Source organism: Lepisosteus platostomus, chromosome 9, assembly GCF_059453375.1.
Source record: "Lepisosteus platostomus isolate fLepPlt1 chromosome 9, fLepPlt1.hap1, whole genome shotgun sequence".
Taxonomy (NCBI): domain Eukaryota; kingdom Metazoa; phylum Chordata; class Actinopteri; order Semionotiformes; family Lepisosteidae; genus Lepisosteus; species Lepisosteus platostomus.
In genome coordinates, this window is record NC_142619.1 from 1544237 (window position 1) to 1572104 (window position 27868).

At 54.7% G+C, this 27868-nt stretch overlaps 1 protein-coding gene across 1 annotated transcript; it reads left to right on the forward strand.

Moving 5' to 3' along the window:
* On the forward strand, window positions 1-27834 carry LOC148654308 (uncharacterized). The gene is made up of 15 exons (XM_088646581.1): window positions 1-5; window positions 4805-5408; window positions 5911-6089; window positions 8735-8840; window positions 12817-13284; window positions 16047-16139; window positions 16820-16879; window positions 18167-18250; window positions 19237-19359; window positions 20108-20189; window positions 20612-20656; window positions 22312-22584; window positions 23462-23553; window positions 24987-25062; window positions 26588-27834. The coding sequence occupies exons 1-14, from the start codon at window positions 1-3 to the stop codon at window positions 25029-25031; spliced, it is 2259 nt and encodes a 752-aa protein (XP_088502707.1). The 3' UTR covers window positions 25032-25062; window positions 26588-27834.
* The last annotated feature ends 34 nt before the right edge of the window (window positions 27835-27868 follow it).

The window sequence follows — 27868 nt, forward strand, 5'->3', positions numbered from 1 at the left end:
ATGCGGTGGGCTGGCCGAGGGGGGCGTGAAGTGGGCTTTGCGTGCGTGCGCCAGTCGGCGTGCCCTTGCCTCGCCCCGCCGGCGTGCAGTGTGCCCATGGCACCTCTGTCTGGGCATCGGCGTGTGTGTGTGTGTGAGACTGTGCGTGTCTCTCTGCAGGTTTCTGTGTGCCAATGTGTGTTTCTGTGCAGGTTTCTGTCTGTGTGCGAATGTGTTTCTCGGCAGGTTTCTGTCTGTGTGAGAATGTGTTTCTCGGCAGGTTTCTGTCTGTGTGAGAATGTGTTTCTCGGCAGGTTTCTGTGTGGGTGCGAATGTGTGTTTCTGTGCAGGTTTCTGTCTGTGTGCGAATGTGTGTTTCTCTGCAGGTTTCTGTCTGTGTGCGAATGTGTGTTTCTCTGCAGGTTTCTGTCTGTGTGCGAATGTGTGTTTCTCTGCAGGTTTCTGTCTGTGTGCGAATGTGTGTTTCTCTGCAGGTTTCTGTCTGTGTGCGAATGTGTGTTTCTGTGCAGGTTTCTGTGTGCGAGTGTGTGTTTCTGTGCAGGTTTCTGTGTGCGAGTGTGTGTTTCTGTGCAGGTTTCTGTGTGCGAGTGTGTGTTTCTGTGCAGGTTTCTGTCTGTGTGCGAATGTGTTTCTGTCTGTGTGCGAATGTGTTTCTCTGCGGGTTTCTGTGTGCAAATGTGTATTTCTGTGCAGGTTTCTGTCTGTGTACGAATGTGTTTCTGTGTGCAAATGTGTGTTTCTGTGCAGGTTTCTGTGTGCGAATGTGTGTTTCTGTGCAGGTTTCTGTGTGCGAATGTGTGTTTCTGTGCAGGTTTCCGTCTGTCTGCGAATGTGTGTTTCTGTGCAGGTTTCTGTGTGCGAATGTGTGTTTCTGTGCAGGTTTCCGTCTGTCTGCGAATGTGTGTTTCTGTGCAGGTTTCCGTCTGTCTGCGAATGTGTGTTTCTGTGCAGTTTGTGTGTGTGTGTTTTTGTGCAGTTTGTGTGTGTCTGTTTTTGTGCAGGTTTCTGTCTGTGTGCGAATGTGTGTTTCTGTGCAGTTTGTGTGTGGGGGTGTGTGTTTCTGTGCAGCGTACTGTGTGTAAACAAGTGTGCATGTTTCTGTGCAGTCTGCGTGAGCCTGCTGGCATGTCTCCGTGTCTCCCAGGGTGTGTTATTGTTATTGTGTGCGGGTGTCTGTGAATATCGGCGAGCGGTTTAGGTGTGTCTCTGTGTTGTTTCTGCCTCCAGGCCTCTCTTTTGTCTGTCTTCAAGTGTGTTGGTGTACTGTAGGTGCTTGTGGCTGTTGTCGCTGTGTCCGTTTCGAGCAGTCCGAAAATATTCTTCTGTTCTCGTTCAGCCTTCCCTAAGCTTACAAGACCGGCAGTGTTCCAAAATCCCACGCACACCCTCCCAGCTCCCCGTCTGCTCAAGAGAGACTTCCTGTAATACAGTGGGTCACCTGGGTGCATACACACGTCCCTGTCCACCGCCGCAGAGTAGCCCTCCTGTCCAGCCGTCACCCAGCCCAGCTCCTGGCATGCTGCGCCTTCTGCAGGAGACGTGTGTAGAAGGATCAGGGAGATGCTCTCCACCCCAGGAACTGCTCATTCCGGCTCTCAGGTCGAGCCCTGGACAGGGCTCGCTCATGATCGTCCTCCTGTCCCTCCTGTCCCTCTCGGTCCAGCTTCCAGCACCCCCCCCCCACTCTGGTTCTGCCTCTGTTTCATAGTCACGGCCTCATGTATTTTACCTGCTGTTTGAGGTCATTTTCTGAATTTGCTTTCAGTCAGGACAGGAGGCTCTTCTGTACACAGAGGGTGGCGGGGGTGTGGAACAAGCTGCCCAGCCCTGTGGTTGAAGCCGATACCCTGGCTTCTCTCCAGACACAGCTGGGTGAGCTCCTCCAGTCAGGACAGGAGGCTCTTCTGTACACAGAGGGTGGCGGGGGTGTGGAACAGGCTGCCCAGCCCTGTGGTTGAGGCTGATACCCTGGCTTCTCTCCAGACACAGCTGGGTGAGCTCCTCCAGTCAGGACAGGAGGCTCTCCTGTACACAGAGGGTGGCGGGGGTGTGGAACAGGCTGCCCAGCCCTGTGGTTGAGGCTGATACCCTGGCTTCTCTCCAGACACAGCTGGGTGAGCTCCTCCAGTCAGGACAGGAGGCTCTTCTGTACACAGAGGGTGGCGGGGGTGTGGAACAGGCTGCCCAGCCCTGTGGTTGAGGCTGATACCCTGGCTTCTCTCCAGACACAGCTGGGTGAGCTCCTCCAGTCAGGACAGGAGGCTCTTCTGTACACAGAGGGGGGTGGGGGTGGGGAACAAGCTGCCCAGCCCTGTGGTTGAGGCCGATACCCTGGCTTCTCTCCAGACACAGCTGGGTGAGCTCCTCCAGTCAGGACAGGAGGCTCTTCTGTACACAGAGGGGGGTGGGGGTGGGGAACAAGCTGCCCAGCCCTGTGGTTGAAGCCGATACCCTGGCTTCTCTCCAGACACAGCTGGGTGAGCTCCTCCAGTCAGGACAGGAGGCTCTTCTTTACACTGAGTGGGGTGGGGGTGGGGAACAAGCTGCCGAGTCCTGTGGTTGAGGCTGATACCCTGGCTTCTCTCCAGACACAGCTGGGTGAGCTCCTGGGATCTATTCAACACCAGATTAACCTTGTCTCGCTGGGTTACGTGGTTAGCAGAGAAGATCTGTGAGGTTCTCTTTAAGCAGAGCCAGCTCTGATCCCTGGAGTGAATACAGCCTGGAGGAGCAGAGATCTGGCTGCTGTTGAACTGAGCATCAATCAGGAGTCTCTCTGGAGTGTTCTTGATCAGAGAGCTGGCTGATATTGATTGTGAATCGATAGGGAGTCTCTCTGGAATTCTTGATCAGAGATCTGGCTGCTCTTGAACTGAGCATCAATCAGGAGTCTCTCTGGAGTGTTCTTGGTCAGAGAGCTGGCTGAAATTGATCGGGATTCGATCAGGAGTCTCTCTGAAGTGTTCCTGATCAGAGATCTGGCTGCTCTTGAACTGAGCATCCATCAGGAGTCTCTCTGGAGTATTCTTGGTCAGAGAGCTGGCTGATATTGATCATGAGTCGATCAGGAGTCTGGAGGGTTCTTGATCAGAGAGCTGGCTGATATTGATCATGAGTCGATCGCATTGCAGGCTGAACTGTACTGTAGCTACAGTCTGCTACACTGTACTATAACTTTGCAGGCTATAACTATACTATGCTGTGCTGTACTACACTATAACTATGCTACACTGTGCTATTCTGCACTAGGCAGTTGCAGGCTGTCCTATACTAGGCTGTGCTGTGCTGTACTGCACTTTAACTATGCCACACTGTGCTATTCTGCACTAGGCTGTGCTGTGCTGTGCTGTACTGCACTATAACTATGCCACACTGTGCTATTCTGCACTGGGCTGTTGCAGGCTGTCCTGAACTGCGCTAGTGCTCAGTCACAGGTGACCTTTGAGTAGTACTGTAGGTTGTAAAGTCGGTCTGCGGTGCAGTGTGGACTACTGTATCGGAGATAAATCAGATGCACCGCGTGCAAGATAGCGGAAGTCGGCACGGAGCCCAGCTGTTTCGTCTTGAGAGCGCTGCGAGAGGAGAGCTCCGGGACTGTACCGGACTGGACTGAAGGTCAGCGCCCGGACACGGGGCGAGCAGGTCGTGACGCTGTTTGAGGATCGCGATTTTCAGCGCGGAAAGCGAGCCTGAGAGAGATCGCCTGCAGCCGAGTCCGCCGGCGATTCGGTAAGCGCGGGGCGTTCACTGGAAAGAGACGTTCAGCGAGAAAAAGCGCAGTAAAGTTCTGTGAGACCTGGGTCAGAGCTCAGTACAGAGCAGTCAAGTTCAGCGAGATCTGGAGTCAAAGCACAGTGCAGAGCAGTAAAACCCAGTGAGATCGGGGTAAAAGTACAGTAAACCGCAGTAGAACCGTGTGAGATCAGGGTAAAAGCACAGTACAGTGCAGTAAAGCCCTGTGAAATAAGGGTAAAAGCACAGTACAGTGCAGTAAAGCTCATTGAGATCAGGGTAAAAGTACAGTACAGGGCAGTAAAACCGTGTGAGATCAGGGTAAAAGCACAGTACAGTGCAGTAAAGCTCAGTGAGAGCAGGGTAAAACTCAGAGAGATCAGGGTAAAAGCACAGTACACCGCAGTAAAACTCAGTGAGATCAGGGTAAAAGCACAGTACAGTGCAGTAAAGCCCTATGAAATCAGGGTAAAAGTACAGTGCAGTAAAGCTCAGTGAGATCGGGGTAAAAGTACAGTACAGGGCAGTAAAACCGTGTGAGATCAGGGTAAAAGTACAGTACACCACAGTAAAACCCTGTGAGATCAGGGTAAAAGCACAGTACAGTGCAGTAAAGCCCTGTGAAATCAGGGTAAAAGCACAGTACAGCGCAGTAAATAGTAAAGCACAGTTAGATTCAGCAGCAGTTTTGTAGCACAGTGTCCAGTGAAGATGTAGTCCAGCGTCGCTTCGATCTCCCCAAAACACGACAACCCGTTCCACGGCAAACCCTTCCGTTACACAGAGAGAAGAAAGGGAAAGGAGAGACGTGGAAAAACACACACGCACACGCATACACAGAGCCTGGGCTGCTTCACTTTCGATTTCGGAATGACGTCACTGCTGGAACAACAAGCGCATTCCGGTGTGTGTGTGTGTGTCCAGGAGCCTGCTTGTCCTGTGTCTGTCTGGTCAGGCTCGTGCTCATCGTGTCTGCTTTGGCATCAGTGTAACTCCTGTCCTGTCCTGATAAAGCTCTTTAAACTGAAGTCCTGTGAGCTGGTTTGAGTCTGTAGGTGTCTGTGCTGTCCAGGCAGACTGAAGACTCTGTACTGGAGGTGTCTGTGCTGTCCAGGCAGACTGAAGACTCTGTACTGGAGGTGTCTGTGCTGTCCAGGCAGACTGAAGACTCTGTACTGGAGGTGTCTGTGCTGTCCAGGCAGACTGAAGACTCTGTACTGGAGGTGTCTGTGCTGTCCAGGCAGACTGAAGACTCTGTACTGGAAGTGTCTGTGCTGTCCAGGCAGACTGAAGACCCTGTACTGGAGGTGTCTGTGCTGTCCAGGCAGACTGAAGACCCTGTACTGGAGGTGTCTGTGCTGTCCAGGCAGACTGAAGACCCTGTACTGGAGGTGTCTGTGCTGTCCAGGCAGACTGAAGACCCTGTACTGGAGGTGTCTGTGCTGTCCAGGCAGACTGAAGACCCTGTACTGGAGGTGTCTGTGCTGTCCAGGCAGACTGAAGACCCTGTACTGGAGGTGTCTGTGCTGTCCAGGCAGACTGAAGACTCTGTACTGGAGGTGTCTGTGCTGTCCAGGCAGACTGAAGACCCTGTACTGGAGGTGTCTGTGCTGTCCAGGCAGACTGAAGACCCTGTACTGGAGGTGTCTGTGCTGTCCAGGCAGACTGAAGACTCTGTACTGGAGGTGTCTGTGCTGTCCAGGCAGACTGAAGACTGTACTGGAGGTGTCTGTGCTGTCCAGGCAGACTGAAGACCCTGTACTGGAGGTGTCTGTGCTGTCCAGGCAGACTGAAGACCCTGTACTGGAGGTGTCTGTGCTGTCCAGGCAGACTGAAGACTCTGTATTTTCAATAAGAACACCCTCTCTCTCTCGGAGTGGACAGACAGGTCCTGTCCAATACAGTGTGGTCAGTGTGAGTCTCTTCAATAAGATCTCTCTCTCTCATCTCAGTGTGCCTGAGTTTGGGGAAACTCTGAAGTTTCCAGAGAGGGTATAATTCCAGACAGGAGCGCCTGAAGATGAGATAATTGATCGTCCATCCAGCAGGTCGGCGTCTGTAATGGCATTAACAACATCCTGGTGGTGACTCAGCCTCGTCTGGCTCGGGACTGGCGTGAGAAGACTCTGTACTGGATCTGGGGTTTAGGACCGGTGTATTTCCTGCCACGTCCATCAGCCGGCCAGCCGGGACACTGCCCCCCCTGGGTGCACGGACCGGGCCCGGGAGAACCGGAAGGTCGGGGCTCGCCCTGGCGCTGGCTCGGTCCTGGAGGGGCCCGGCCAGCTGGCGGGGGGCTGTGGGACTGTGCTCTGGTTCCTCAGAGACCCCGGAGGGATGACTGATGACTTCCTGTGGCAGGAGAGAGGAGGAAATGGCTCACTCAGTCACACAATCACACACCCACTCGCTCATTCACACAGTCAAACACTCACTCACTCACTCACTCACTCAGTCACACTCACTCACTCACTCAGTCACAGTCACACATTCACTCACTCGCTCACTCGCTCATTCACACAATCACACAACCACTCGCTCATTCACACAAACACTCACTCACAGTCACACATTCACTCACTCGCTCACTCGCTCATTCACACTCACTCACTCACTCACTCGCCCAGTCAGTCATTCACTCACTCACTCGCTCATTCACAGTCACACTCACTCACTCACTCACAGTCACACATTCACTCACTCGCTCACTCGCTCATTCACACTCACTCACTCACTCGCTCAGTCACACTCACTCACTCACAGTCACAGTCACACATTCACTCACTCACTCACTCAGTCACACTCACTCACACACTCACAGTCACAGTCACACATTCACTCACTCACTCGCACAGTCACACTCACTCACACACTCACAGTCACAGTCACACATTCACTCACTCACTCAGTCACTGTCACAGTCACACACTCATTCACTCACTCACTCACTCACTTGCTCATTCATTCACTCGCTCGCTCATTCACTCGCGCTCACAATCACAGTCACTCATTCACTCCAGCAATCGATCGACCCCGCCGCTCAATCACTCGCTCTGTCAGTCAATCAATCAATCCAGCGCTCAATCAATCAGTCAGTCCATTCTATTATATAGCGCCTTCCGATCGGAGCGTTGTCAAGGCACTGCGCCCTGCACAGGCACGCAGGGGCCGGAGCAGAACCACACGAGCTGTGCAGGTGGGCTTGATGAAGCTGTCAGGAAGAGTCACGTCAACGATGCGTGTGTGCGTGTGTATTAACCCCTCTCTCTCTCAGTGCAGTGTTCATGTACTGGAGTGTCCAGTCAGTGTGTCTGTATGAACCCCTCTCTCTCTCAGTGCAGTGTTCATGTACTGGAGTGTCCAGTCAGTGTGTCTGTATGAACCCCTCTCTCTCTCAGTGCAGTGTTCATGTACTGGAGTGTCCAGTCAGTGTGTCTGTATTAACCCCTCTCTCTCTCAGTGCAGTGTTCATGTACTGGAGTGTCCAGTCAGTGTGTCTGTATGAACCCCTCTCTCTCTCGCAGTGTTAATGTACTGGAGTGTCCAGTCAGTGCGTGTGTATTAACCCCTCTCTCTCTCAGTGCAGTGTTCATGTACTGGAGTGTCCAGTCAGTGTGTCTGTATGAACCCCTCTCTCTCTCGCAGTGTTAATGTACTGGAGTGTCCAGTCAGTGTGTCTGTATTAACCCCTCTCTCTCTCAGTGCAGTGTTAATGTACTGGAGTGTCCAGTCAGTGTGTCTGTATGAACCCCTCTCTCTCTCAGTGCAGTGTTAATGTATTGGAGTGTCCAGTCAGTGTGTCTGTATGAACCCCTCTCTCTCTCTCGCAGTGTTAATGTACTGGAGTGTCCAGTCAGTGTGTCTGTATTAACCCCTCTCTCTCTCAGTGCAGTGTTAATGTACTGGAGTGTCCAGTCAGTGTGTCTGTATTAACCCCTCTCTCTCTCAGTGCAGTGTTAATGTACCTAATGTGTCCAGTCAGTGTGTCTGTATTAACCCCTCTCTCTCTCAGTGCAGTGTTAATGTACTGGAGTGTCCAGTCAGTGTGTCTGTATTAACCCCTCTCTCTCTCAGTGCAGTGTTCATGTACTGGAGTGTCCAGTCAGTGTGTCTGTATGAACCCCTCTCTCTCTCAGTGCAGTGTTCATGTACTGGAGTGTCCAGTCAGTGTGTCTGTATGAACCCCTCTCTCTCTCAGTGCAGTGTTCATGTACTGGAGTGTCCAGTCAGTGTGTCTGTATGAACCCCTCTCTCTCAGTGCAGTGTTAATGTCCTGGAGTGTCCAGTCAGTGTGTGTGTATTAACCCCTCTCTCTCAGTGCAGTGTTCATGTACTGGAGTGTCCAGTCAGTGTGTGTGTATTAACCCCTCTCTCTCTCTCAGTGCAGTGTTAATGTACTGGAGTGTCCAGTCAGTGTGTGTGTATTAACCCCTCTCTCTCTCAGTGCAGTGTTAATGTACTGGAGTGTCCAGTCAGTGTGTCTGTATGAACCCCTCTCTCTCTCTCGCAGTGTTAATGTACTGGAGTGTCCAGTCAGTGTGTCTGTATTAACCCCTCTCTCTCTCAGTGCAGTGTTAATGTACTGGAGTGTCCAGTCAGTGTGTCTGTATGAACCCCTCTCTCTCTCAGTGCAGTGTTAATGTACTGGAGTGTCCAGTCAGTGTGTCTGTATGAACCCCTCTCTCTCTCTCGCAGTGTTAATGTACTGGAGTGTCCAGTCAGTGTGTCTGTATGAACCCCTCTCTCTCTCAGTGCAGTGTTAATGTACTGGAGTGTCCAGTCAGTGTGTGTGTATTAACCCCTCTCTCTCTCAGTGCAGTGTTAATGTACTGGAGTGTCCAGTCAGTGTGTCTGTATGAACCCCTCTCTCTCTCAGTGCAGTGTTAATGTACTGGAGTGTCCAGTCAGTGTGTGTGTATTAACCCCTCTCTCTCTCAGTGCAGTGTTCATGTACTGGAGTGTCCAGTCAGTGTGTCTGTATTTACCCCTCTCTCTCTCTCAGGTTCTACAATGCTGAGATGATGCCCGAAAGCTGTTTTCCTGGAGACCTCAGGCAGCAGATAAACGAAGATGGAGCTTGGAGGCGGGACCTGAGCACAGCGATAGCGGTGAGTCTCCACCCATCGGTCTGTTCTGACTTCCTGTGATGATTTCATTGGTCGGCATCAGTTCTGTTCCTGTTTCCATTCATCAGCGAGTCTGGCCTGGGAAGCATCTCGGCCACATGACGCTTAATCAGCTTCTTGGAATGCGGGGTCATTCTTGGATGTCCTGCAAGCTGAGGGCTGTTCTGACCAGTAGGTGGACAGGTCAGCGTGCAGTGGCGTGAGGGTGATCTAGTTTCCCAGGGGCTCGCTGGTACAGCAGTTCTACTGTCTGCTCTTGTCCCAGCTGTCTTGGAGCCCCTGCCCCTGAGAAACACCGGGCAGTGAGATCAGGAAGTGAGGAGTACAGCTACTCGTGAGAGCAGGGTACCTCCGGCTGTCCTCTGGATTCTGATGACATGAGCCCATTGTTTCTTGCACTGGCAGGGCCAGTGAACTCGCGCTGTGTGTGTGTGTTAAGAGATCGGGAGAGATGGGCTTCCTCTTGCCTGTCAGTCTGTCCGGTGTCTGTCCCGGGTGTCCCCCTCGGTGAGGGCGATGAAACAGCCACCGAGCCGGGATTGTAAACGGTGCCGATTTCCACTCAGGGAAAAGGTCCGTCCCCACACTCCGATCGCAGGGTCTGGGACTTTATTTACTGTCTACTCTCAAGCTCCTGCTTTGCGGAGGAACCTTCTGGCGGTTCTTAATGACCATATCCATCGAGCAGGTATGTGGGACTGTCTCTCGCCCCAGCACAGGGGTTCCCCAAGACTGCGAGCGCCCCCCCCCCCCCCCCTCGATTGTGGCATTGCAGCGACACGGACGATTGCCAACCACTGTCAGAGCCCGTTTGTGGAGTGCCTCAGCTCAGCCGGACAGCCGTTGCAGACGGGAGATGAATCTATTTTTCTGGGACTGGTGCCGGGATAATCCCTGGTTCTTAAACGCAAACAAAGCCCAGGAAAGGGGCATCGGTTTGAGGGAGTCACGTCCTGTTGGCTGTCCTCTGTAGCGGCTCATGGAGCTGGTATTGGAACGGTCAAGGCGTGTACAGTACGCCCCCTGGGGCTGTCCTCGGGTGGCCACTGCCCTGGCAGCCCGAGTTGAACAAGGCGGTCAGGACTGGTGCCAGGATTACTGGCACCCCTTGGACACCATCGCATGTCTAACAGGGCGACAGGTTATTCATGGTATTATTGATCCTGCACGTCAAGCTTTAGATGACCCCTCTCATCCCCTCCTTTTAGAATATACTCTGAGAGCAGGTTCCAGATCCCCTGTGTAAGGACTAAGAGAGCATTTACCTCCTTTATGATGCTTAAAAGCATTCCATTGCTGGATCCTGAAATAAACTGTTGGCAGGTGAGCATGCTGTTATTACTGTTATTATGGGATATTAACTGTCTTGCGGGACAGGAAGAGTTCTTATGGAGCGATATCGCTGATTGTTGTTCGTTATTATGGTATTGTACTGTTTCTGTATTGTATTGTTGTCGTAGAAAGGAAGTCTCTTTAGTCTGAAGGGAGTGTCCCACACTGACAGGCTGGAGGAACTGAGTCTCTTCAGTCTGAAGGGAGCGTCCCACACTGACTGGCTGGAGGAACGGAGTCTCTTTAGTCTGTGGTTGAGGCCGATACCCTGGCTTCTCTCCAGACACAGCTGGGTGAGCTCCTCCAGTCAGGACAGGAGGCTCTTCTGTACACAGAGGGTGGTGGGGGTGGGGAACAAGCTGCCCAGCCGTGTTGTTGAAGCCGATACCCTGGCTTCTCTCCAGACACAGCTGGATGAGCTCCTCCAGTCAGGACAGGGGGGCACTACTGTACACAGAGGGTGGCGGGAGGGTGGAACAAGCCGGACTCCGGGAGCGAGTGCCTTGGGGGGGTGTGGGGGTGTCTGGCGACGGGGAAACTCCTGCGTGCAAGAGGTTTAAATTTAGAGTTTGCAGAGAAAACGTCGGTCCTGGCTAGAAATCACGTGTCGCGGCACCGTGTCCTCGGGACTCTCGGTCAAACGGTGTTGTCTGGTCTCGTACTGGGGGGGGCGAGAGCGGACCCGTACAGATAAAACAGTTGCTGTTTTGTGTGTGTCTGTTTTAAAAAAGAAAACGGTGAAAGAAAGTATTTTCGGGAGTCCAGCGCGTCTCTCCGTGTCCGCACCCTGCGCGGTCCTGCGGGCTGTTTTCGGAGCCGAGCCGCGGCTGCCGGCGGTGCCTTTCCTGTCGGCCTCCGGAAATCCCCGAGCGGCCCGTCATGGGACTACGCCGCTGTGAAAGAGGGGGGCGGCAGGGGGGTCCGTGCCAGACACAGCCCGAGGGTTAGTTTCTAACTTTCCCGGAACCCGCGCTTACCGACTGCTCCTTAACCGCCCCAGGAGAGGCAGCTCCAGCAGGGGGAACTGCAGAAGGCGAGTTAACTTCAGGAGGGGTAATTGGGCAGGAGGGGTAATTAAACAGAACAGGTAATGACCACTGCGCGTCTCCCAGGTGGGGTTACTGGTGCAGAATGATCACTGTGTGTCTCCCAGGTGGGGTTACTGGTGCAGATGGTCACTGTGTGTCTCCCAGGTGGGGCTGCTGGTGCAGAATGATCACTGTGTGTCTCCCAGGTGGGGTTACTGGTGCAGAATGATTACTGTGCGTCTCCCAGGTGGGGCTGCTGGTGCAGACTGATCACTGTGCGTCTCCCAGGTGGGGTTACTGGTGCAGAATGATCACTGTGTGTCTCCCAGGTGGGTTTGCTGGTGCAGAATGATCACTGTGTGTCTCCCAGGTGGGGTTACTGGTGCAGAATGATCACTGTGTGTCTCCCAGGTGGGGCTGCTGGTGCAGAATGATCACTGTGCGTCTCCCAGGTGGGGTTACTGGTGCAGAATGATCACTGTGCGTCTCCCAGGTGGGGTTACTGGTGCAGAATGATCACTGTGCATCTCCCAGGTGGGGTCACTGGTGCAGAATGATCACTGTGTGTCTCCCAGGTGGGGTTACTGGTGCAGAATGATCACTGTGTGTCTCCCAGGTGGGGTTACTGGTGCAGAATGATCACTGTGTGTCTCCCAGGTGGGGCTGCTGGTGCAGAATGATCACTGTGTGTCTCCCAGGTGGGGTCACTGGTACAGAATGATCACTGTGCGTCTCCCAGGTGGGGCGACTGGTGCAGAATGATCACTGTGTGTCTCCCAGGTGGGGCGACTGGTGCAGAATGATCACTGTGTGTCTCCCAGGTGGGGTTACTGGTGCAGAATGATCACTGTGCGTCTCCCAGGTGGGGTTACTGGTGCAGAATGATCACTGTGCGTCTCCCAGGTGGGGTTACTGGTGCAGAATGATCACTGTGCGTCTCCCAGGTGGGGCTGCTGGTGCAGAATGATCACTGTGTGTCTCCCAGGTGGGGCAGCTGGTGCAGAATGATCACTGTGTGTCTCCCAGGTGGGGTCACTGGTGCAGATGATCACTGTGTGTCTCCCAGGTGGGGTCACTGGTGCAGATGATCACTGTGTGTCTCCCAGGTGGGGTCACTGGTGCAGAATGATCACTGTGTGTCTCCCAGGTGGGGTGACTGGTGCAGAATGATCGCTGTGCGTCTCCCAGGTGGGGTCGCTGGTACAGAATCATCACTGCGCGTCTCCCAGGGGGGGTTACTGGTGCAGAATGATCACTGTGCGTCTCCCAGGTGGGGTCACTGGTACAGAATGATCACTGTGTGTCTCCCAGGTGGGGTTACTGGTGCAGAATGATCACTGTGTGTCTCCCAGGTGGGGCTACTGGTGCAGAATGATCACTGTGCGTCTCCCAGGTGGGGTTACTGGTGCAGAATGATCACTGTGTGTCTCCCAGGTGGGGTCACTGGTGCAGAATGATCACTGTGCGTCTCCCAGGTGGGGTGACTGGTGCAGAATGATCACTGTGCGTCTCCCAGGTGGGGTCACTGGTGCAGAATGATCACTGTGTGTCTCCCAGGTGGGGTTACTGGTGCAGAATGATCACTGTGTGTCTCCCAGGTGGGGCAGCTGGAGTATTGCAGGAGTATTGCGGACAGTAGCAGTAGCAGTACTGCCAGTGCTAGCAGTGCCAGGTCTATAGCAGTACCAGCACCCGGACCAGGGGGGGGCTGTCCGCGCACGCGCGCTGCGCTCGGGCTGTCGGGGACTTTCACCGCGCATGCCGGGTATTCCCCCGCCCCGGAGACGCGTTGCCGGGGGGACGAGGATGGGAAGCGAGGACTGCTGCGTGACACGCAGGAGAAAAGTCCCCTCCGTGGGGCTGAAGTACAGGAGCCCCGCCGGGCGCCGGCCACGCCACACCCCGCGGAGAGCCGAGCCGCCTGGGTCCTGCGCGGGTCTCCCGGATCGCCTCTCTCTCTCTCTCTCTGTCTCTCTCTCTCGCCGGTTTCCTTTCGCTTTCACCAGTCCAGCCCACACTGCACGGCGAGCGGACACGGGGTCATGCAGCCGTCCGCCGAGCCCACGGTGAGGGTCCGAGCCGCGTGGGAAGGTCGCGGGTGTGTCCGCCGGGTCGTCAGCCTGCTCCGGCTTATTTCTCGTTTGGCTTTTTACTGGGCTCTCGGTGTAGAGCGTCTCGCGCTGAACCCTGGACGGGCTCGGCGTGCCCGACCTGCGCTGAGCACCGCGCCGTGTCTGAACACCGCTCTGAGTGTTTCAGTATGTTAAGGGCTGTAAGTACAGTATTTCAGAGCGTGTCAGGGCTGTGCTGAATTTCAGAGCGTGTCCGGGCAGTATTGCGTGTATTTCAGCGCGTGTCGGGGCTGTGTTGTGTGTATTTCAGCGCGTGTCGGGGCAGTCTTGCGTGTATTTCAGAGCGTGTCGGGACAGTGTTGCGTGTATTTCAGAGCGTGTCAGGGCAGTGTTGCGTGTATTTCAGCGCGTGTCGGGACAGTGTTGCGTGTATTTCAGCGCGTGTCGGGACAGTGTTGTGTGTATTTCAGAGCGTGTCAGGGCAGTATTGCGTGTATTTCAGCGCGTGTCGGGGCAGTCTTGCGTGTATTTCAGCGCGTGTCGGGGCAGTCTTGCGTGTATTTCAGAGCGTGTCGGGGCTGTGTTGTATTTCAGAGCGTGTCGGGGCAGTCTTGCGTGTATTTCAGAGCGTGTCGGGGCTGTGTTGTATTTCAGCGCGTGTCGGGGCAGTGTTGCGTGTATTTCAGAGCATGTCGGGGCTGTGTTGTATTTCAGCGCGTGTCGGGGCAGTGTTGCGTGTATTTCAGAGCGTGTCGGGGCAGTGTTGCGTGTATTTCAGCGCGTGTCGGGGCAGTGTTGCGTGTATTTCAGCGCGTGTCGGGGCTGTGTTGTGAGTAAAGTCACTCTGAGCAGCGCCGCGGTGCTGGGTGCGTTTTAGCAGGAATTTCCAAACCCGTTCCCTCTCCTGCTTATTGCGCTCGGTGTCGAGCAGAGGGGGCTCCAGTAGACGGGGGAGTGAACACCCACACGCGTGACCTCGGAGGACCACCGGGCGGATGTTTCCGCGCGGATCCCCCTGTGACCCGCTGTGTGCGGTGCGGGACGGCTGCTTTCGCTTTCAGATCTGCCCCCAGCGCGCCGAGCCCTGGCGGCGTGCCGTGACGTGGGCGGAGTGGGGCCCGGGCCAGGCCGACCGCCCGCACGCGAGTCCCCTCCACAGCCCCCGCACGCGGCTGGCGCGCCCGGCGGTCTGTGCTTCGTGTGCCCCGTGAGTGGGGGGCGGCGCGGCGCGGAGATGGTCCTCCTTATGGCTCGCTAAAGCGTCTCGCCTTTCGGTCACGCGTGACGGTCTGTGAGAAGCGCGCGCGTCGTCTCGGGTTTACTATAGTAAATGTGTGGAAGAGCTGTTCTTTACCACACTGTGACAATACTGTGATTTACTGTAGTAAATGTCTGGAAGAGCTGTGCTTTACCACACTGTGACAATACTGTGATTTACTGTAGTGAATGTGTGGAAGAGCTGTGCTTTACCACACTGTGATTTACTGTAGTGAATGTGTGGAAGAGCTGTGCTTTACCACACTGTGATTTACTGTAGTGAATGTGTGGAAGAACTGATTTAATTCAGCCAGCAATACTCTTACACTGCGTTTGTGTGAATTATTGTCCAGGCATTAACACCGGGTGATTAATCTGTGGTGTCAGCTACTGAGGCTGTTCTCCTCCTGCCTGTACGCACCCCAGTTTCCTCTCTCACACAGGAGCCCCAGTTTGTGTGTGAGTCTGGGGACGTGTATTATTATAATAATAATAATAATAATAATAATAATAATAATAATCCCTCACGCTTCTCTAGCGCCTGTCTGGACCCTCCAACTCCACTCAGAGCGCTGTACAGCTCCTGGGGATCCCCTGCACCCCCACCTGGATGATGCTCCAGTCCTCTCACACACACCAGCTCTCAGTGGGAGGAGAGCAGAGGGATGGAGCCAGTTCAGAGAGGGGGGCTATTAGGAGGCCATGAGGGGTAAAGGCCAGGGGGGAGTTTGACCAGGACACTGGGGTGACACCCCTACTCTTCTCGAGAGGCACCCTGGGGTTGTTCATGACCACAGAGAGTCAGGACCTCGGTTTTACGTCTCATCTGAAGGACGACACCTGTTTACAGTCTAGTGTCCCCGTCACTATACTGGGGCATTAGGGCCCACACAGACCGCAGGGTGAGCGCCCCCTGCTGGCCCCACTAACACCTCTCCCAGCAGCAGCCTCAGCTCTCCCAGCAGTCTCCCCTCCAGGTACTGGCCAGGCCCACACTGCTGGGCTCCAGTGGGGCTGTGAGCTGGGTGAGAGCGCCCCTTACTGGCCCCACTCACACCTCTCCCAGGAGTCTCCCCTCCAGGTACTGGCCAGGCCCACACTGCTGGGCTCCAGTGGGACTGTGAGCTGGGTGAGAGCGCCCCCTGCTGGCCCCACTCACACCTCTCCCAGCAGCAGCCTCAGCTCTCCCAGCAGTCTCCCCTCCAGGTACTGGCCAGGCCCACACTGCTGGGCTCCAGTGGGGCTGTGAGCTGGGTGAGAGCGCCCCCTGCTGGCCCCACTCACACCTCTCCCGGGAGTCTCCACTCCAGGTACTGGCCAGGCCCACACTGCTGGGCTCCAGTGGGGCTGTGAGCTGGGAGCTGCAGGGTGATACAACTGCTGGCGCTCATGAGTGCGTGTGTGTTAGTGAGTGTGTCTGTGTGTTAACGAGTGTGTGTGTGCGCAGGGTGCTGGTACCATGACCCTTCCTCCCGGCGCTGAGGACTCGTGTGTTGCAGGTGCTGACGGTGCTGGTGGCGGCGGCTCTCCTGGGGGGCGGCCATGCGGAAGCCCGCTGCTGTTCGGGGTACATGAACGCCTTCGGACACCTGGTGAGTGTCCCGCCAGTGTGTGTGTGTGTGTGTGTGTGTGTGTGTGTGTGTGTGTGTGTGTGTGTGTGTGTCCTGTGATGGACTGGCCCTGGTGTGTGTGTGTGTATGCGTGTGTGTCCTGTGATGGACTGGCCCTGGTGTGTGTGTGTGTATGCGTGTGTGTCCTGTGATGGACTGGCCCTGGTGTGTGTGTGTGTGTGTGTGTGTGTGTGTGTGTGTGTGTGTGTCTGTGTGTGTGTGTCCTGTGATGGACCGGCCCTGGTGTGTGTGTGTGTGTTTGTGTGTCTGTGTGTGTGTTTGTCCTGTGATGGACTGGCCCTGGTGTGTGTGTGTGTGTGTTTGTGTGTCTGTGTGTGTGTTTGTCCTGTGATGGACTGGCCCTGGTGTGTGTGTGTGTGTGTGTGTGTGTGTGTGTGTGTGTGTGTGTCTGTGTGTGTGTGTCCTGTGATGGACTGGCCCTGGTGTGTGTGTGTGTGTGTGTGTGTGTGTGTGTGTGTGTGTGTGTGTGTCCTGTGATGGACCGGCCCTGGCGTGTGTGTGTGTCCTGTGATGGACCGGCCCTGGCGTGTGTGTGTCTCCCTCCTGTGGGCCTCGGACCCGGGCCGCTGTGTGTGGCTGGGAGGTCAGGAGAGAGTAAGTTTCCCCCCGGTGATCTAAAACACTCTTCCCTCTCTCTCCAGGAAAAACTGCTGCCGCGGAATTATCTGTTCAGGGTGCCAGCCAGCAGCAACGAGGACAAGGTAAAGAATTCTAACACCCTCTCTCTGTTACACTGGTACTGCTGTCTCTCTCCCAGTATCAGACTGGTCACGCTGTTGACCCAGTCCAGCTGGATCTGCTCTGCCTCTCTCTCCCAGTATCAGACTGGTCACACTGTTGACCCAGTCCAGCTGGTACTGCTGTGTCTCTCTCTCTCCCAGTATCAGATTGGTCACACTGTTGACCCAGTCCAGCTGGATCTGCTCTGCCTCTCTCTCCCAGTATCAGACTGGTCACACTGTTGACCCAGTCCAGCTGGATCTGCTCCTTCTCTCTCTCCCAGTATCAGATTGGTCACACTGTTGATCCAGTCCAGCTGGATCTGCTCCTTCTCTCTCTCCCAGTATCAGACTGGACACGCTGTTGATCCAGTTCAGCTGGTACTGCTGTGTCTCTCTCTCTCCCAGTATCAGATTGGTCACACTGTTGATCCAGTCCAGCTGGATCTGCTCTGCCTCTCTCTCCCAGTATCAGACTGGTCACACTGTTGACCCAGTCCAGCTGGATCTGCTCTGTCTCTCTCTCCCAGTATCAGACTGGTCACACTGTTGATCCAGTCCAGCTGGATCTGCTCTGCCTCTCTCTCCCAGTATCAGACTGGTCACACTGTTGACCCAGTCCAGCTGGATCTGCTCTGTCTCTCTCTCCCAGTATCAGACTGGTCACACTGTTGATCCAGTCCAGCTGGATCTGCTCTGCCTCTCTCTCCCAGTATCAGACTGGTCACACTGTTGACCCAGTCCAGCTGGATCTGCTCCGTTTCTCTCTCTCTCCCCCAGTCTGACACATTCCAGCTGGGTCCCAGTATCAGACTGGTCACACTGTTGACCCAGTCCAGCTGGATCTGCTCCGTCTCTCTCTCTCTCCCCCAGTCTGACACATTCCAGCTGGGTCCCAGTATCAGAGTGGTCACGCTGTTGATCCAGTCCAGCTGGATCTGCTCTGCCTCTCTCTCCCAGTATCAGACTGGTCACACTGTTGACCCAGTCCAGCTGGTACTGCTGTGTCTCTCTCTCTCTCCCAGTATCAGAAGTCAAATCTCTTGCCTCTCCCTGCGTCCATCTGCAGTCGGCAGCATAGACGTCAGGCCCCCAGCGAGAGCAGGTCTGGCGCCGGTCTCACTGGTCCTGCCCGGCTCGGGGTACAGCGCCGCTCGCGCCGAGACGCCTTGTGATCGGCGGACGGGAGAGCCCGCTCTTCCTCCTCCTCCTCCCCCTCCTCTCCCTCCGGGGCTCTCGCCTGACGCTCCGCTTCTGCTTCTCCGCCAGGTCCTGGACAACTTCCAGCAGGTCCGGCGGTCTCTGCTCTGCTTCCTGAGGGAGGAGCTGAATGCGTCCGGGCTGTCCTGTGAGGTAAGGCCGAGCCCCCCTGTCCCCCCCCTCCCCACACAATCCCAGCAGCCCCACACAGGGCCCGCGAAGGCCTCGTTCCGCGACATCACACCGGGGGGCTGCTGGCGCGGGGGGGGTCTCTACGTTCCCTCCCACCGCCCCCAGCTGCTGTGCTCCCTTGGCCTCCAGGAGAGAGCGTTGCCGGGCGCTGTGTCGTCGCGGACCCCCGGTCTCCACCCCCCCCCGGTGCGCCGCGCTGCTCGGGCGGGTGAGGACAGGACACGCTGCGCACACCCCGCCTGGTCGTGTCTGTGGGGCCCCAGGGGCTCGAACCCCAGGCCGATCGCCTCTGTTCAATAGGTCGGTTCTGATCAATATTCTGATCAATAGAAGAGCTGGCTTGCCGGGCCTGCGGGTCTGCGGGGTCGCAGGGCATAGACATTGTGTCCCCTCTTTCCGGACCGCGGGGCGCGTCCTGGGGCTCGAGCCCGCTTTGTGGGGGTGAAGGGGGGGTTCACCCCCACAAAGGAATTCCGAAGGAAGTGGAAATTCCTGGGAGGTGCCAGCGGGGCTGGTGGCAGGGGGCTTCCGGACCCGACCCAGGGGTCCTTCCTGACGATTGTCTTGATCGTCATTCCGGTCTTCTTCCTGCTGCGAGACGGCACAGAGCTCGTCCCCCACGACGGGCGTCTTTGTCCCTCGATTCAGTACGGAGCCCCCCCCCCCGAGAGCACCTCCTCTTCCTCGCTGCGCCCCCCCTGTCACCAAGGGCCGGGCCCCTCATGCAGCTCGGGACCGACAGGCTGTTTCGGAGCCGGGCGGTACTGGCCGACCCCCAGCACCCCCAGCCCCGCGGGGGGTCGTTTTCCTCGGCTGGCGGACCTGACGAGGGCGCCGCCTCGGGACACCAGACCCGGAGCGGACCCCAGGGACCTCGCTGGGCTACAGTGGGTCTCGCGCTCGGCTCCCGGTTCAAGCTGGGGGTCGATTCACGGAGTCTGTTCCAGGACCAGCTGCCCCTCGTTACCCCCTTCCTGCCCTTGACGGAGGAGCTCAACATCAGCAAGGCCCTGCAGCGGGTGCTGGAGAACCTGGAATATTCCCTCGAGAACTGTGCCGCGGAGATGGAGGTAATTTTGGACGTTTTATTTTCTGTGCGTTTGTCACCGTCTGGGGCTCTTGCATTCATCCGATTCCTTTCCACCACCGTCTTGACCTGACCTCGGCTCTGCGCGCCACGAGGTCACTCGACTTCATTAGGCAGTGATTTCGATCCACACCCAGGAGGACATGCAGGCTCCACGCAGGAGGTCGTCCGAGGTCCCGGATGAGAGGAGGGGCCATTCAGCCCATTGAACCTGTGAGGTAGTTAGTAGCTTATTGATCCCAGGATCCCACCCAGCTGTGTCGGGGGGAGAAGCCAGGGTATCGGCTTCAACAGCAGGGCTGGGCAGCTTGTTCCCCACCCCCACCACCCTCTGTGTACAGAAGAGCCTCCTGTCCTGACTGGAGGAGCTCATCCAGCTGTGTCTGGAGAGAAGCCAGGGTATCGGCTTCAACAGCAGGGCTGGGCAGCTTGTTCCCCACCCCCACCACCCTCTGTGTACAGTAGTGCCCCCCTGTCCTGACTGGAGGAGCTCACCCAGCTGTGTCTGGAGAGAAGCCAGGGTATAGGCTTCAACCACAGGGCTGGGCAGCTCGTTCCACCCTCCCGCCACTCTCTGTGTACAGTAGAGCCTCCTGTTCCATTTTAAACGCGCTTCCACACGGGTTCTGCTTGCGTCCTCTGTTTTGGGTCTTGGGTCTCGGTTCTGTTCTGAAGAAGCCCGCCGGTTCGACTTCGTCACCAGGCTGCTTCTCTCTTCTGCCCTGCTCCAGCAGGCCAACTGCACCCGCCAGGACCTGAGAGTGTTCTTCGAAGTGCACCAATTCAAGGAGAAGTACCGGAGCGCTTGTAATGGTGAGAGCACGGAGCGCAGAGGCTGAGCGATCCTGGAATCTCATCCCGTCTTTCCGCAGGAGAGGAGAGGGAAGCTTGGTCAGAGGCAGCAGGAGTGGTTTGAGCAGAGGTGACAGTAGCTGGGGTAACTACAGCAGTGTGCAGGAGCTGTGTAGCAGGATTAGTTGTAGTAGGGCAGTAGTAGTGGTCTGAGCAGTAGCTGGGGTAACTACAGCAGTGTGCAGGAGCTGTGTAGCAGGATTAGTTGTAGTAGAGCAGTAGTAGTGGTCTGAGCAGTAGCTGGGGTCACTACAGCAGTGTGCAGGAGCTGTGTAGCAGGATTAGTTGTAGTAGAGTAGTAGTATAATATCTAGTGTAATAATAGGATTATTAGTGGTGACGTTGCAGCAGTGTTTAAGCCTGTGTACCGTGTTGTGCTGCAGGAACAGAAGACCGATCGGATTCCTTCCCCATGGAGCGCTGCAGGGGTGAGTGATCATCCTCACCGTTCGGCCGGCATCTTTAACTTTTAAGAAATGGAAAGCGAAGGTTTGACCCGGAGCTAAATTCCCTGAACCCAGCACGTGATAATAAACTGGGGGGGGGGGGGGACCCCACACTTCCGCACCAAACTTTCATTTCCCAGAGGTCTTACAGAATCGTTTGGGCGCGACCATCTTGCCACAGTGGGTCTCTCGCAGCTGAAGGCGGAGAAAACACAGTGTGGTCCCGGTGAAGAAAACAGAAAAGCCCGAGGGTTGTGTTTTGCTGTGGTTGTTTAATTGATCGCTGTCAACGAGCTGCAATTCCTCCCCTCCTGACAGCAGCGACTAGCTCAGGGGTTCTTAACCTTTTCGGGAGTTTGACCCCGTTTTGGGGGGTTTAAACCAGTTTTTATCTCGGCAATCACCTGCTCTTCATCTTCTTCAGGGTCCATTAAGTGCAATGAACGCAATATTAAAGTAGTTCTCTTTATGAAAACCAGGCAATCGAGTTTAAATAAATATTCCATTCTGCGGAACAACGAAATGCAATACTTTGCTCAGACCACCCAGAGGATTTCCATGCCATATTAGGGAAAAGTGAAGTTAAAACTTCGTTTAAGGTTATCCTTAATGCAGAGACTTTGAAATCGCCTCCTCTCGCGCCCCCCGCCGCGGTCAGACGCGGTATCACTTGACGCCGGCGTCAGTGCCAGCTGCTGTGCGGCGCTTTCCACCCCACGCGGGATTGAAACCGTTTCCTCTCGCCCAACGTGTGGCTTCCCAGTTTTGGCGACCCAGTGGGCGACGACGAAAGACGCCTGAAGTGCCTTGTGGTCCGGGGGGGGGGGCGGGCTCTTCGGAGGGCTGGATCGTTGGCCTCTTAGCTCGCAAAACCGAGCAGATTGAGACTGCGAGGTCGAGGGGGTCCGGCCTGCAGGTGGCGTAGCCGTTCGCCCCAGACCACGCGCGGCGGGCGTGCGTCCTCTGCATGGCTGGTCCGTGCGAATCGGTACTCCAGGGACTCTTCGGCGGCTTTTTCTCCGGGGGGGTTTCTGTTCCGTTCGGAGTTCGCCTGCTGCGCCCCCACTCTGTTCAAACCCGCTCCCCTGCTCGGCTCCTCACGACTCCCTCTGCGCAGCAGAAAAAGTGCCGGGAGTGTCAACGCGATCGCGCCCCCGCCGGGCGCACTGCAGGGGGATGGCCGGTGGGCTCGCAGAGTGACCACTAAGTCACCCTGCTTGTGTAAGTCGTGTAACCCTGCGGGTGTATGTAACAGTTCGTTGTTTACCTCTGTGATTGTCCCTTGATGTGTAACCACCCCGAACCTGCGTGCAGACGTGTCCCGTTTACCGCCCTCCTGTGTGTGCGTGAACCTGTGGCCGAGTCTGTCTCTGGTGCCTATTGTGCGTCCCCCCCCGGGGACTACCGGGGTCGTGACCCCCAGGCTGAGAACCCCAAGACCAGTGGAACAAACCACCACATCAGCAGAGCTCAAGAGGAGGCTGGATCAGTGCTCTCGTCATTGCCCAGCTCTGGCTGTGCTTTGCTCGGTTGAATTACCAGATTTCCCCCGGGGAAGGTGTGTCAGGGTGGCGTTGTGTGTGTGTGAGTGTGTGCCTGTGTGTGTGATGGCCTGATAGTGTCTATAATCTTTTCAGGTGTCTATCCAGCTGCCAATGGGGCTCCCTCTTCCAGTGAGCCTCTCCCAACTACCTGTACCTGCCCAACAACTACAACTGCCTCCGCCCCTACCGCCAGTGACTCCGCCCCTACCGCCAGTGACTCCGCCCCTACCGCCAGTGACTCCGCCTCTACTGCTTGTAACCCCACCCCCACTGCCAGTAGCCGCACCCCTACTGCCAGCGACTCCATCCAGAACAGTAGCTCCATTCGAGAGAAGAGTTGGTCACCAGCATGCCATTCTGAAACAGGTATGCATTACTGAAGAACACTACAGATAAGTATTGCAGAGGATGTCTTTAGACATTGCCCGGATAGGATGGGGATATCATTCCTATTTAACTAACACAAGGCTCACAGGTGACTCCTATTCTGAAGGAATGAAATGTTGTAGAACATCTCTGACTCAGATTTCTTGTAGCCCAGCAGTATTAACACAACATAAACTGGACTGCTACAGACCCTTAAACAGACAAAATACAGTAGCTGAATATTTGACCAGCATAAGTAACAGCAAAAAGAAACAGACCCTGACGAAGTACAGGCTCAGTGACCACAGCCTGGACACAGACAGACCTGACTGTCCAGAGAGGACAGGCTCAGTGACCACAGCCTGGACACAGACACCGGACACAGGCAGACCTGACTGCCCAGAGAGGACAGGCTCAGTGACCACAGCCTGGACACACACACTGGACACAGGCAGACCTGGCTGTCCAGAGAGGACAGGCTGTGCTCCCACTGCCAGCGGGGAGAAATAGAGACAGAGGTGCACTTCCTACTGCACTGTGACAGATACTCTGGGATTAGAGAAACATTCTTCCCCAAATGTACAAATATAATCCCAGAGTTCCCACACCTGCCAGAATCACAAGTCCCAATCCTACTGGGAGAAGGAGGAGGGAACTCAGTTGAACTGGTAGCCCAGTATGTGATCTCCTGTCCCAGCCTGAGGAACAGTGAGCCCAGCTCCCAGTAATGCTCCACATGCTTATACTGTATGCAAATATCTTATGATGTGTCTGTAGATTTTTTTTTGTTAGTTGTATTTGCTTTGCTGTGGCAACACTGACCGTACTCTTTGGTCATGCCAATAAATCACCTTGAATTGAATTGGATCCCTTGCAGTGCTGCTGCTCACAAGTGTGCTGTTGAACGTGTTTCTGGTTGTGACTGTGATCTACCTGCTCTCGAGACGGAGACACCCTGTTTCTCATGAGGTAAAACAGTTACTGTCCTCTTATATCCAGTCAGTGTGTCTGTATGAACCCCTCTCTCTCTCAGTGCAGTGTTCATGTACTGGAGTGTCCAGTCAGTGTGTCTGTATGAACCCCTCTCTCTCTCAGTGCAGTGTTAATGTACTGGAGTGTCCAGTCAGTGTGTCTGTATTAACCCCTCTCTCTCTCTCAGGGCCGTGTTCATGTACTGGAGTGTCCAGTCAGTGTGTGTGTATGAACCCCTCTCTCTCTCAGTGCAGTGTTCATGTACTGGAGTGTCCAGTCAGTGTGTCTGTATTAACCCCTCTCTCTCTCAGTGCAGTGTTCATGTACTGGAGTGTCCAGTCAGTGTGTCTGTATGAACCCCTCTCTCTCTCAGTGCAGTGTTCATGTACTGGAGTGTCCAGTCAGTGTGTCTGTATTAACCCCTCTCTCTCTCAGTGCAGTGTTCATGTACTGGAGTGTCCAGTCAGTGTCTCTGTATGAACCCCTCTCTCTCAGGGCAGTGTTCATGTACTGGAGTGTCCAGTCAGTGTGTGTGTATGAACCCCTCTCTCTCTCAGTGCAGTGTTAATGTACTGGAGTGTCCAGTCAGTGTCTCTGTATGAACCCCTCTCTCTCAGGGCAGTGTTCATGTACTGGAGTGTCCAGTCAGTGTGTGTGTATGAACCCCTCTCTCTCTCAGTGCAGTGTTAATGTACTGGAGTGTCCAGTCAGTGTCTCTGTATGAACCCCTCTCTCTCAGTGCAGTGTTCATGTACTGGAGTGTCCAGTCAGTGTGTCTGTATTAACCCCTCTCTCTCTCAGTGCAGTGTTAATGTACTGGAGTGTCCAGTCAGTGTGTCTGTATGAACCCCTCTCTCTCAGTGCAGTGTTCATGTACTGGAGTGTCCAGTCAGTGTGTGTGTATGAACCCCTCTCTCTCTCAGTGCAGTGTTAATGTACTGGAGTGTCCAGTCAGTGTGTCTGTATTAACCCCTCTCTCTCTCTCAGTGCAGTGTTCATGTACTGGAGTGTCCAGTCAGTGTGTCCGTATGAACCCCTCTCTCTCTCTCAGTGCAGTGTTAATGTACTGGAGTGTCCAGTCAGTGTGTCTGTATGAACCCCTCTCTCTCTCAGTGCAGTGTTCATGTACTGGAGTGTCCAGTCAGTGTGTGTGTGTATTAACCCCTCTCTCTCAGTGCAGTGTTCATGTACTGGAGTGTCCAGTCAGTGTGTCTGTATGAACCCCTCTCTCTCTCAGTGCAGTGTTAATGTACTGGAGTGTCCAGTCAGTGTGTGTGTATGAACCCCTCTCTCTCTCAGTGCAGTGTTCATGTACTGGAGTGTCCAGTCAGTGTGTCTGTATGAACCCCTCTCTCTCTCAGTGCAGTGTTCATGTACTGGAGTGTCCAGTCAGTGTGTTTGTACAGTATTAACCCTTCTCTGTCTTCTAGACTACACAACCAGAAGAAACCCCACTACAGAATTCCACACTGTAGGATCCAGCATTTAGAAAGAACACATGCGAAGGTAACTCTTCTTCCTGATCTTCATTGTAAAGTTTTCCTGTCATTTCTGGTGCTCAGTGTAGCTCTGTCTCAAGTCTCCTCTCATTTATATCTTATTATTACCCTCTTATCTGCCTGGTCGTGCCTGTTCGATCATGTCCCAGGAAGTATTCGGTTTCTGTGCACAAGTTTGGATCAATAAGCGAATATCATCTCTGAAACGGCGCGGTGTGCAGACACCGAGGGGTGCTCATCGGTTGTTACGTTCAGTATTTTTTTTAAACTCCCCTCCCGTGCGGATGTCCACTTTTGGAGGTGGGTGTGTCCCTAAGTGGGATCTCTCTCTCTCTCTCTGTGGATGGGTGGAAGAGGGCGGTCCGGTTTTAAAATGCCGGTTCGGGACGCCCGGAGAGAGAGAGAGGCAGAAGAGAGGTGTGGAATAAACTACGGCGAATGTCTGCGAGGCCGATGTTGGGTTGTAGTTTTTGGTCACCGTGAGACCTGGCAGGCTTGTGTATTTGGCTGTGGTGGGGATTGGGATTGTTGAGACTCCTGTGTGTTTTTTGTGTTCGGTTACAGCTCAGTTCAGTGTAGGAAGTTAGCTTGCAGACGACTGTTCTATGGCTTTGCCACCCCTCCTCTCGGGAGACGGGTTTAGGGGGTACTGGGTGGTAGGAAAGTGTAGTGGTTTTTTTTTTTGTTTGTTTGTGTATTTCCGTCTGTTTAGTCCCTGGCTCATGTCCGTCCCCCACTCGCCCCTCAGCCCCACCCGTGTGCTCTGTGTTTAGTGGGACAGACTCCAACGCGACCAGGTCACTCACAGAGCAGCTGATTCCCATGCAGCGTTTTCTTCCAGCGTGGTTTCATAAGGAGCAGGGCGGACGTGATTATCGGCCCAGATGGAGCTCTTTTCCCCCAACTCCTTTGATCTAAGGAGACTTGGGAAGTCTGCCAGGCTTGATCTGGGCCTTGAGTGCATCCTAAACACGTACAGAGCTGTTCTCCATGTGTGTGGGGGTTTGAGCAGAACCCTGGTTCATTGCCGAGCACTGCACGGTATCCACAATGCACTGCTTCTGCCCAGGTCAGCTGACCTATAATAATAATAGTTATACGGCCCCTTTAAAAGTAGTTCAGGTGGGGAGCTGCGTCAGCATGCGTAGGCTGCAAAGGAACAAGTAATAGGTTTATTCCATGCTGGGAAAAAAGAAGAAAGAGAACAACGTTTTGGCCGTGGAGTCTTCTTCAGGTGTCAAACCTGTCACTTCAGGTGTTAAAGATACCTTTAAAGGTATCTTCTCGAAGCTCTTTACAGGTGAAGTAAAACACAGGGTTGAGACCAAAGGAAACGGTATGAAAGACAGGAGATAAAGTCAGCACAAGGAGAAACGGGGATCAGAAACAGACACCAGCTACACGGACGCCTTTCTGAAGAAGGAGGTGTTCAGTCTGTTTGACTGACAAAAAAGATTTATTACAGGTAGATCGTCAAATGATTCACACGGGAAATCCTGTCCTGTTGACTCTCGGTCTTCGTCTTCTGGCAGGAGGGGCGGATTGTTATCGTGTGGAGGGGCTGGACAGCGGTACCGCAGAAGAGGAGAGCAAGAGAGAGGCCGGCTGGTTCCGGGATCCGCCTCCCGGGACGGGCTCGGATCGCCCGGGGGGGGTTTCCGGCTGCGGACGGGATCCTCGCTCTCCCGCTCGAGGCCCGCTGTCGGCCCCCACGACTCCTGACCGGTCCGGAACTCGGCCCGCGCCTGCGCCGGACTCTGGGAGAGCGGACGGGCTCCGGCGCTCCCAGTATTTTCTGTTTGTCCCCCCCTCAAGACGTGTTGCAGGCAGCATGGGACGCCCAGCTGGACTGGACTGGACTGGGTCCCAGGGTGTCCACGTCCTTGGGACATCCTAGCACCGTTTGTTCTGTTTTTTAATGATTCGGGGTGCAAACCTGGCACTCCTGCTTATTTTCAGCCATAACAACATGTAGCTAAACCACAATAACCTCATCCTAACTTATTGAAAGGCAGCAAGGTTGCACAGCTTAGAGCGATCGCGTGAAAGAGCAACACATGCACATAAAATTTATAAACAAAATATTCGCATCCGAAGTGTTCCTGGACCTGTTTCAAATGACTGCATGCTCCTGTGCTTTTACATCGTCTCTCAGCTTGGAAAGAAAACGCCGTTCAACCCATTATCCCGAGTGGATTTCAGCGGGAGTGAAAGCAGGCATTCGGAATTTCCCGGGGCCTTCTGGGAAAATCCCGCTCTCCTCCGTAGGGGTGATGACTCACTCCTCGGGTAGTGAGTCGGGGGGCGGATTCAGCCCTGCACTGGCCTCAGGCGCCGATTGTGCCAATGTGGACAAATACAGCGTCGTCCGCGTGTCTCAGCGCTGTCCGAGCTCCCTCGTCCCCCGAGCAGCAGGGTGAACCAGGCGGGGTTGAGGAACAGGGGCCAATGAAGAATGTGGACTTTCCCCTCTGAAGGGAAAGAGAACCGTGAAGAACAAAGATATATGCTGTGGAAAAAATTAAATATACGGTAGAAAAATCTGTACTTCTTTCAGCACTTTTTTTAGAGAGCAATCTCAAACAAAATGAACACTGCTTTTTTCTCTCCCATGCAGATTGCTTTGGCAGCTGAGGTGGTTGTGTTACTGCTCGCAAGCTTTTTCCTGGCTCTGTGGGGCAAGTCCCGACCTGTATTGTTTGTCTTACATGTATATATTGTTTTTGGCTGCTTTGGAATGCTTTCAATGTCCATTAAATACTCTATTTTTCATACCTGGCTGGGGCCCACGTCTTTCAATCCTTGGTCTGTTG